Source organism: Phascolarctos cinereus, unplaced genomic scaffold (assembly GCF_003287225.1).
Source record: "Phascolarctos cinereus isolate Bilbo 61053 unplaced genomic scaffold, phaCin_HiC Scaffold_726;HRSCAF=1367, whole genome shotgun sequence".
In the NCBI taxonomy this organism is placed as follows: Eukaryota; Metazoa; Chordata; class Mammalia; order Diprotodontia; family Phascolarctidae; genus Phascolarctos; species Phascolarctos cinereus.
The window spans coordinates 371,345,646-371,354,882 of record NW_027556098.1 but is presented as its reverse complement, the minus strand read 5'-3'; the positions used below and the strand labels follow the sequence as shown (position 1 = coordinate 371,354,882).

The window sequence follows — 9,237 nt, the reverse complement described above, 5'->3', positions numbered from 1 at the left end:
CGCGTGGGCTCGACGTCGCTGAAGGTCTCCAGGCTTAGGAGAGGTGGGTTCTGCAGTAGCTAGAGTAGCGAGTATGGCGTGTACGGCTGTGGCAGCGACACGACTTGGACTCGGCCTGTGGGGCGCCAGAACCATGCAGGCCCGGGGCTACAACTTGGACTACCCCCGCCAGGTACTGCGGGCTTTCCCCAGCCGCCCGGCCCCGCCCGGTCCGACCCCACCCGGCCCGGTCTCGCTCATCCCCCCTCTCCCCGCCTCTTGTCTCCGCAGTTCAGCAGCAGCCCTGTAGACGAGGTCAGCGGCGGTGCCGGTGCCATCCGGGACGCCGGCGGGGCCTTCGGCAAGAGGGAAAAGGCCGAGGAGGACCGGTACTTCCGGTGAGGGCCGAGCCCATTCCCCCCTTCCCGCCCTGAGGCCAGCCCATCCTTGTACCCCCAGAATTCCCCCTAGCTCCCCTAGACCCTGGACCACCAAGCCCAGCCAGCTCCTCAGGGGGCCCCTCTTACTCTCCCCTCTTTTCGAGTCGACACGTCCTGGGACGCTTCCCGTGTGACCCAGACCTGGAAGAAGAGACCCTATTCCTAAGGCCAAGCTGTCTTGGGTGGGATCGGATACTGGCCTCAGTGGATACAAAGTAGCCGACACGCAGAGGAATATTGGAGGGGAGGGGGAGGGGCGGAGCACGTGGGAACTCAGCTGCCCAAGCCTTTTCCCTTTGGCTTTTCGAGGAGTCTGACTTTTGGCCTCCAGGTTCCTCGGCCCCACCCATTCAGAGGCTAAGCCTCCCGGATTTAGGTGGGCAGGGCTGTCAAGATCACAGGCCTCCCTACCCATAGGCCTCGCGTGCAGCGCACAGCTTTTAGGTCTCTGTAACATCTCTCCCCAGCAAGGAAAGCCCCTAGGTTCGGTTTGGGAGGTGGTTTGGCGAGGAACAAGGGGCGGTGGAGTTAGAATCAAAGGATCAGCTTTTGAATCCTGGCTCTGCTGCTTCCTATGTGTGTGACCTTGAGCAAATTAGGCTTTTCCCTCCAGGTGTCCTCATCTGTACAAATGAGAGTTGTTGAACAAATGATTTTAACGTCCCTTCCCAGCCTTCAGTTTTGTTATCCTCACCTCTGTCAGGGCCCCGTTGGCGAGTTTCTTACAAGCCTTGGCAGCTACCACACCATAAGTTTTGAAAAGATAACCCTGCAAAACAGGCAAACAACAGTATTCTGCAACAGCTTCTCAAGCATGACCCATTAGAGAAATGGAGAACTGGACAGGACCAGTCATTTTATTTTGCAGAGAAACAGGCCCATAAAGGCTAAAGCTAACCAAGATTACATGCATGGCCCTTCTCCCAAAAGAAAGGAGGTGATATTCTTTTCCTGAGTTTACTCCTAGCTGTATCCACAGTATTACTCCCTGTTGAGTTGCACCTATGTTCTTTTTTTTTTTAATGAGGCAGTCAGAGTTAAGTGACTTGCCCAGGGTCACACAGCTAGTAAGTGTCAAGTGTTTGGTCTGAGGCTGGATTTGAACTCAGGTCCTCCTGACTTCAGGGCCGGTGCTCTATCCATTTTACCACCTAGCTGCCCCTCTTCACCAGATTTCTAAAGGGGTTCCTGACGGGGGGGGGGGGGGGAAGGTTAAGAATCCCTGCTCTAACACTATAATTTGCAGGACAGTTCCTAATATGCATTGGTACAGAGACAGTCTCCTTACCTGGAGTTCCTACAATGGTGACCTCAGTTTCAGAACCTCCATCCCACCTCCCTAGAAGAAAAGACCAAATACCTGAGGCACACAAATATTTCCTGTTCTGTCTTGGAAATAAAATTGTCAAGTAGAACTTAGATTTCCACTCTAACATATCCTAGGTTTAGAAGGGGCAGCTAGGTGGCACAGTAGATAGAGTTCAAGTCCAGCCTCAGGCACTTACTAGCTGTGAGACCTGGCAAGTCACTTAACCCTGTTTGCCTCAGTTTCCTCATCTGTCAAATGAGCTGGAGGAGGAAATGGCAAGCCGGTGAGGTCACAGAGTCAGACTGAAAAAACAGCTGAATAAACAGGTTTAGAGCCGTTTGCTCCTGAGCTTGTGAAGGTCATGTAGTATGTCCTTCGTTTGTCTATAACTCCCCCCAAAGCCCTCTGATGATAACTGATCATCAGGGTGCTGCAGTGATTCTAAGGCTGTGACAGGCACATGCTCTGGCCACAGCATCTTTTTGAGTTTGGTCCACGTTGGGTCTAGTCCCCTCGATCTCACTTTTCAAAGTGTTTTGTTAATGCTACTTCACTCACTTCCAGTGATCCTCCCCTCACCTTCTACCCCTCTCAAAGGCTCTTTACATCAAAGCTAATTTACACTAAAATTTAATGATGTGTCACTCTTCTTAGGACTACTAACATTTTAATAGAGACCACTAAAACCTTAATGGTAGAACTTAAAAGGATACCCCATGTGCTAATGGAATCTTCTTCTCCATCCTGGTAAGATGATGCTGAGCTCTCGAAGGCTATTCCAATAGTGCTTAATTTTGGGTAGGTCACACCAAGCTAGAGAGGTGTTTAAAGGTTGTACTTCATGACAGACTGCCCTAGGACAGTGACTGAGTTCATCACTAGTTGGGTACCATAAAGCACGAAGACCATCTGTTAAAACATGGGAGAGACTCCAACTTATATGGGTGGAGGGATTACCCACACCAGTGCGATCAAGGATCCTTAAGTGACGCCAGGGTAAGGAAAATGTTTGAGACAGCTCTTGAGCCCTTCAGATCACAGGGTAAAGCAGGCCCCACCTTTAACATACGTGTTTGTTCTTCACGCCTCACCAGAGAGCCATAGCATTTCAGAGTTTGGAGAGGCCTTCTTTCTAATAGAGAAAGAATAGTCAAAACAGGGAGGATCTAAGAAAGGGACAGAGCTGTTCCCGCTGTGTAAGTGCTTGAGGCTGCATCCAGGACGAGGTGTCCGGTGGGGATTGTGGGTCAAAGCTGAAGGTGCTGTATCATTGTAGAGAGAAGAGCCGAGAGCAGCTGGCTTCCCTGAGGAAACACCATCAGGAAGAAATTACGCACCATGAGAAGGAGATACAACGCCTCCAGAAAGAAATTGAGCGTCATAAGAACAAGATTAGAAAGCTGAAAGAAGATGATGATTAAGCTGAGTTTCTTGTTCAGTGATCAGTCTTAATCTACATATGGAATCATTGTCCACCTCTTGTGTGCCCAATGTGACATACTCTCTGGTTTGATGTACTTTGTGCTGTGTATTGCAACTAAATGGTAATAAACTATGGTCACTGATTTCTTGTAGGTACCTTTTTGTGCTACAGAGAAACGTGCCTCTGGGGACGTGGTCATAAATGTTTTCAGGTGGTTTAGATGAGAATTAGTGAGCTGCGGTGCTGATAATCAGTGCCTCTTTGATTTCTTTAAACCACAGTTCCTTTCCACATTGACTTAAGGTCAATGTGCTAACTCCAGTAAGAAGCAATTATTAAGTGCCTACTGTGGGTCAGCACTGTGCTAAGTGCTGTGGATACAAAGCAGTAATAGGCCCTGCCCTGTAGCTTACATTCTGACAGGTTAGCTCCATTTTATCTCTGTTTAGGTCTTGTCTTCATGTGTCCCCCCCCCCCATCGGACTGCGAGCTCCTTGGGGGTTTTGCCCCCTTCTTTGGTGTCTTTAGCATGGTGTCCAGCACATAGTTGGCACTTACTGGATGCTTGTTGAGTCGGTTTGTCCAGGGAGACATGTACGTGGAAATAAAAGGATTTACAGGATACGTGCAAAACGAATACAAGACAGTTTTAGGAGGGAGCCCCCTGATCTGCGGGGTTGGGAGGGTGCTTTCTGAGCTGGCTTTTAAAGGGAAGTAGAAATTCCAAGAGGCAGAGATGAGGAAGAAGAGTTGGTCAGGTAGAAGGGACTGATGCTGGGAAATCATGGAGATGAGACGGATGGTTGTGTGAGGAGCAGCCCGTGGGCCGGGACAGCTGGGCAAAGCCAAAAACCAGGCCACAGATGTGCCAGGGGCAGGTTGGGAAGAGCTTTAAATGTCACCGCAGCTCATGTTGTATCCTGGTAATGAACGCTGGAGTCTGAGCAGAGCAGGGATTTGGTCAGACCTGTGCTTTAGGAAAATCACCAACTGCTGTGTGTGGAGGTCACTTGGAGTGCACAGAGACAAGATAGACCAATCAGAAGGCTACTGAAAGGTGTCCAGGCAGGAGATGAAGTATTGGATGTGTGTGGTGAGGGGTCAAGGATACCGCTAACTTGATTGTGAGGATGGTAATGTCCTCAAGTAATTTAGGAAAGGGGAGGGTTGGGGACAAGGTGATAACTTAGATATGTGTTGAGTTGGAGGTGCCAGAAGTACATAGAGTGAGATGTCCCTCTCTTAGATGTGTAGTGTTAACTGGACGGTAGGTAAAGGAGGCTGATGCCTGAGGTGTTGTGGAAGTAGAAGTTACAAGACAGGAAGCTGGAGTGAGAGTGAGCAGTCAGGGCTGACACCAAGGATGAAAACCTAGGTGACCAGAAGAATGATGGTAGTTAGGGAATTACGAAGAGGGAGGTGTGTTTGAGAAGCCCATGGAACTTTCAGTTTAAAATACCTGGTGATATGGAACTGAAGCTTAGGAGACAGGCTGGGGCCAAATAAATCGATCTGGGAATAATCCGAATAGAGATAATGGAACCCATGGGAGCAGATGAGGTCACCAAAAGAGGGAAGGCCCAGGATAGATGTGTGTGTGTGGTAGAGATGAGGACCTCTGGGAGATAGAGTGACTTTATCAAGATCAGACCTCTGGCAGATGGTGAAGTTGGGCCTCAGGGGAGCTAGCCTCAAAGAATAGTTAACATCATGTCAAAGAGCAGTGGACTTGAAGTCGGGAAAGACCTGGGGTCATGGCTGGTCAGGGCAGAGCCAGGACTCAAAACAGGAGCCTTGGACTCTTCAATCTACTGCTTTTCCCATTGCGTGCGTGCGCACATGCACACACACACACACACACACACACACACACACACACACCCCTTGTCCAATCAGTTGTTAAAATCTCTGACACATGCCCCGTTCTCTCCTCTGACGTGTCACCACTCTAGGGCAGGCTCTCATCACTGCTGATTGGTCTTTCTGTGGAAAATCTTCCCACTCCAAACCATCTTCCATTCAGCTGTCAGTCATCTTTCTAAAGTGCAGATCTGACTATGTCACCCTCTTGTTCAATAGAACCCTATTACCTTCTATCTAAATCTAAATGTTTTTGTTTGGCTTTTAAATCCCTTCATAACCTGGCTCCTTCCTACCTTCCCAGTCTTCCTACACCTTATCACCACTGTCCCCATCGCCACCCACCTACTTAATAAGCCAGCGACACTGGCCAGTTTGCTGTTTTTTAAACAAAACATTCCATCAGGAGATGGACCCTTAAGGTTTTCACTGGCTGTCTCCCATGTGTAGAACTCTCTCCACCTTCCTCCCCTCATTTCCCTGAGTCTCAGCTAAAGTCCCCCCTTCTTCTAGAAGACTTTCCCAGTCCTCCTTAATCTCAGCTCTTCTGAGACTACTCCTAATTTATCTTCTATAGGCTTTGTTTGTACGTAATTGTTTACCAGCTGTCTTCTGCCATTTGACTGAACTCCTTTAGAACAGGTATCTGTTTGCCTTTCTTTGCCTCCCCAGCACTTAGAACAATGCCTGGCACATAGTGGGCACTTGGTAAATGCTAATTGGCTGACTGACTTTAGGAAAGGTAAGTAGTCCAGTTAGGGAGGTATGCCATAAGGAAGCGTAGTAAGACAACTGGCAAGATAGGTAGAATCACTTTTCTCTTTCATTCTGTTCTGTCCAGTTGGTCTCTTTCTTTTCTCCTTTTCCTCTCTGTTTCATTTCCTTTGCCTTTCCATCTCATCTAAACCAGTCCCAGCCTTACTAAAGCTCAGCAGTTATAAGTGGAAGCAGAGGAGTAAGGGATCCCCAAGTGAGGAATCCTGCAAACCCCAGGTGCTGAAGGCCCTGAAGGCCCAAGCTGGAGGAGCAGGTTAGACAGAAAAAGGAAGGGAACAAAGAGAGAGGAAGCAATTGACAGCCAGCAACGTGCCACAGACAGGTACCAGGAATTTGATTCTTAATGCAGTGCCAGCTAGAAAAGAGCCCAGCGCGCAGACACTCAGCTGCCTGCTGCCCTATTAAAATGCCACTTTTTAAATTTTTTTTATTTTAACATGTTTTTAAGATTTTTGGATGACAGATTTTCTCCCTTCCTCCCTCCCCACCCACCTCCATTGAAAAGGCAAGCATCTCGATACAGGTTATAGATGTGTAGTCATGCAAAACACTTCCATGGTAGTCCTGTTGTGAAAAACCAAGTACATTTCTCTTCATCCTCTCCTACCTCCCGTTTATTCGAGTCTCTCTTTTGACCCTGTCCCTCCTCAGAAGTGTTTGCTTTTGATTATCCCCTCCCCCAGTCTGCCCTCCCCTCTATCAACCCCCTGCTGTCTTGTCCCCTTCCCCCTTTATTTTCCTGTAGGGTAAGATAGATTTCCGTACCCCACTGTGTATGTTATTCTCTCCTTAAGCCAAATCGTATGAGAATAAGATTCACTCATTCCCTTTCACCTTCCCCCATTTTCCTCCACTGTAAAAGCCTTTTCTTGTCTGTTTCATGGGAGATAATTTGCCCCATTCTACTTCTCCCTTTCTCCTTCTCCCAGTATAATCCTCTCTCACCACTTAATTTTATTTTCCAGATATCATCCCTTCATCTTCAACTCATCCTGTGCCCTCTATCTATGTATACATACATACATATCATTTTTTTCCCTCCCACTACCCTAATACTGACAAAGGACTCAGGAGTTACAAATATCATCTTTCCATGCAGGAATGCAAACAGTTCAACCTTAATAAGTCTCATGATTTCTCTTTCCTGTTTACCTCTTCCATGTTTCACTTGAGTCTTGTATTTGAAAGTCACATTATATATTCAGCTCTGGTCTTTTCCTCAGGAATGCTTGAAAGTCCCCTCTTTCATTGAATGAACATTTTTAACCCTGAAGGATTATATTCAGTTTTGCTGGGTAGGTGATTCTTGGTTGTAATCCTATCTCCTTTGTCCTCCGGACCCTTAATGTAGAAGCTGCTAAATCTTATGTTGTCCTGATTGTGTTTCCACAATACTTGAACTGTTTCTTTCTGGCTGCTTGCAATATTTTCTCCTTGACCTGGAACTCTGGAATTTGGTTACAATATTCCTTTCCTTTGGGGATCTCGTTCAGGAGGAGATCAATGGATTCTTTCAATTTCTATTTTGCCCTCTGGTTTTAAAATATCAGGGCAGTTTTCCTTGATAATTTCTTGAAAGATGATGTCTAGGCTCTTTTTTTGATCATGGCTTTCAGATAGTCCAATAATTTTTAAATTCTCTCTCCTGGATCTATTTTCCAGGTCAGTTGTTTTTCCAATGAGATATTTCACATTCTCTTCTATTTTTTCATTCTTTTGGATTAATGTTACAATGCCTTTATTTCTCAAATTGTCACTAGCTTCCAATTTCTCCGTTCTAATTTTTAAGGAAGTATTTTCTTCAGTAAGCTTTTGGACTTCCTTTTCCCTTTGGCCAATTTTGCTTTTTAGGGCATTCTCCTCATTGGCTTTTTGGACCTCTTTTGCCATTTGGGTTAGGCTATTTTTTTTTTTGAATCTTCAAGTGAGGTTTTTTTAAAAATTTTATTAATTTATTTTGATTTATCAACAATCACTTCCATATGCTTTTGAGTTGAAAATTTTTCTCGCCCTTCCTCCCCCCCACCCTCCCCAAGATGGCACACAATCTGATATAGGCTTTACATTTACATACCCATTAAACATATTTTCACATTAGTGAAGTCGTAAGTGAAAATTAAGACCAATAGGAGGAACCATCAGAAAGATGAAACAAAACTCAACAGAAGGTAAAAATAAGTGATAGCATTCAACTTACATAGTTCTTTCTTTGGATGTGGACAGCATTTTCCATCCCAAGGTCTCTGGAGATGTCTTAGATCCTCGTAACACTGACAAGCGTTCAGTTTAACATTCTTAGTCATCGCATAACGCAGCTGCTATTGTGTACAAAGTCCTCTTGGTTCTGCTCACTTCACTCAGCATCAGACCATATAAGTCTTTCCAGGTTTTTCTGAAGTCAGCCTGTTCATCATTTCTTATAGCACAATAGTATTCCATTACATTCATATACCACAACCTGCTCAGCCATTCCCAAATTGATAGGCATCCTCTCAATTTCCAATTCTTTGCCACCACAAAAAAAGCTGCTATGAATATTTTTGTACATGTGGGTCCTTTTCCCATTTGTATGATCTCTTTGGGATATAGCCCTAGAAGTGCTATTGCTGGATCAAAGGGTATGCACGTTTATGTAGCCCTTTGGGCATAGTTCCAAATTGTTCTCCAGAATGGCTGGATCATTTCACAACTCCACCAACAATGTATTAGTGTTCCAATTTTCCCTCATCTTCTCCAACATTTATCATTTGGGTTAGGCTATTTTTTAAGGTATTATTTTCTTCAGTATTTTGGGGGGTCTCCTTTAGCATCACTCTCAGTTTTTCCTCTACTTCTCTTACTTGCTTCTCAAAATCCTTTTTGAGCTCTTCCATGGCCTGGGACCAATTCATATTTTTCTTGGAGGCTTTGGATGTAAGAGCTTTGGCTTCATTGTCTTCTTCTGGTTGTACATTTTGATCTTCTTTGTCACCAAAGTAAGATAATATAGTCTGATTCTTTTTGCGCTGCTTGCTCATGATCCCAGCCAATTACTTGAATTATAAATTCTTTGTTAAGGTGGGAGTGTGTTTCCAGTGTGGAGAATGTACTGTCCCAACCTTCAGGGGTTTTGTGCAGCTGTTTTCAGATATACTTCTAGGGATCTGTAAATTTTCAGTTCTTCCAAGGTTCTATGATCAAGGGCAAGGTGTTTACTCCTTCCCTGGCCTGTGCTCTGGTCTATGAGCAGTCTTTTCCATCTTGAAACTGTGAGGAGGATTTCCTCTTCACAGCCACTGCAAGCTCCACCGTGCCAGCGTTCCTCCTCACCCTAGGACAGCCACCCAGAATTGTGACCCAGATCCAAGCACAGGCAAAGCAAGAGAGTCCTGCACCAGCAGAGAGATCCCTGCAATCCCCCTCTGATCAGCCACTCGATTCCCCCTCAGTTGTGGGCTGGAAGTTCAGAA

The 9,237-nt window shown here is 45.9% G+C and overlaps 1 protein-coding gene across 1 annotated transcript; it reads left to right on the top strand.

The window, feature by feature from the left end:
* Window positions 1–3,293, top strand: ATP5IF1 (ATP synthase inhibitory factor subunit 1). The gene is made up of 3 exons (XM_020983303.2): window positions 1–172; window positions 271–377; window positions 3,005–3,293. The coding sequence occupies exons 1-3, from the start codon at window positions 74–76 to the stop codon at window positions 3,147–3,149; spliced, it is 351 nt and encodes a 116-aa protein (XP_020838962.1). The 5' UTR covers window positions 1–73; the 3' UTR covers window positions 3,150–3,293.
* Window positions 3,294–9,237: the final 5,944 nt, after the last annotated feature.

Coding starts and splice junctions, on each gene's coding strand:
- ATP5IF1 (XM_020983303.2), top strand. CDS start 74: ATGGCGTGTACGGCTGTGGCAGCGACACGACTTGGACTCGGCCTGTGG. Junction 173..270: donor ACTTGGACTACCCCCGCCAG/GTACTGCGGGCT, acceptor TTGTCTCCGCAG/TTCAGCAGCAGCCCTGTAGA. Junction 378..3,004: donor GAGGAGGACCGGTACTTCCG/GTGAGGGCCGAG, acceptor GTATCATTGTAG/AGAGAAGAGCCGAGAGCAGC.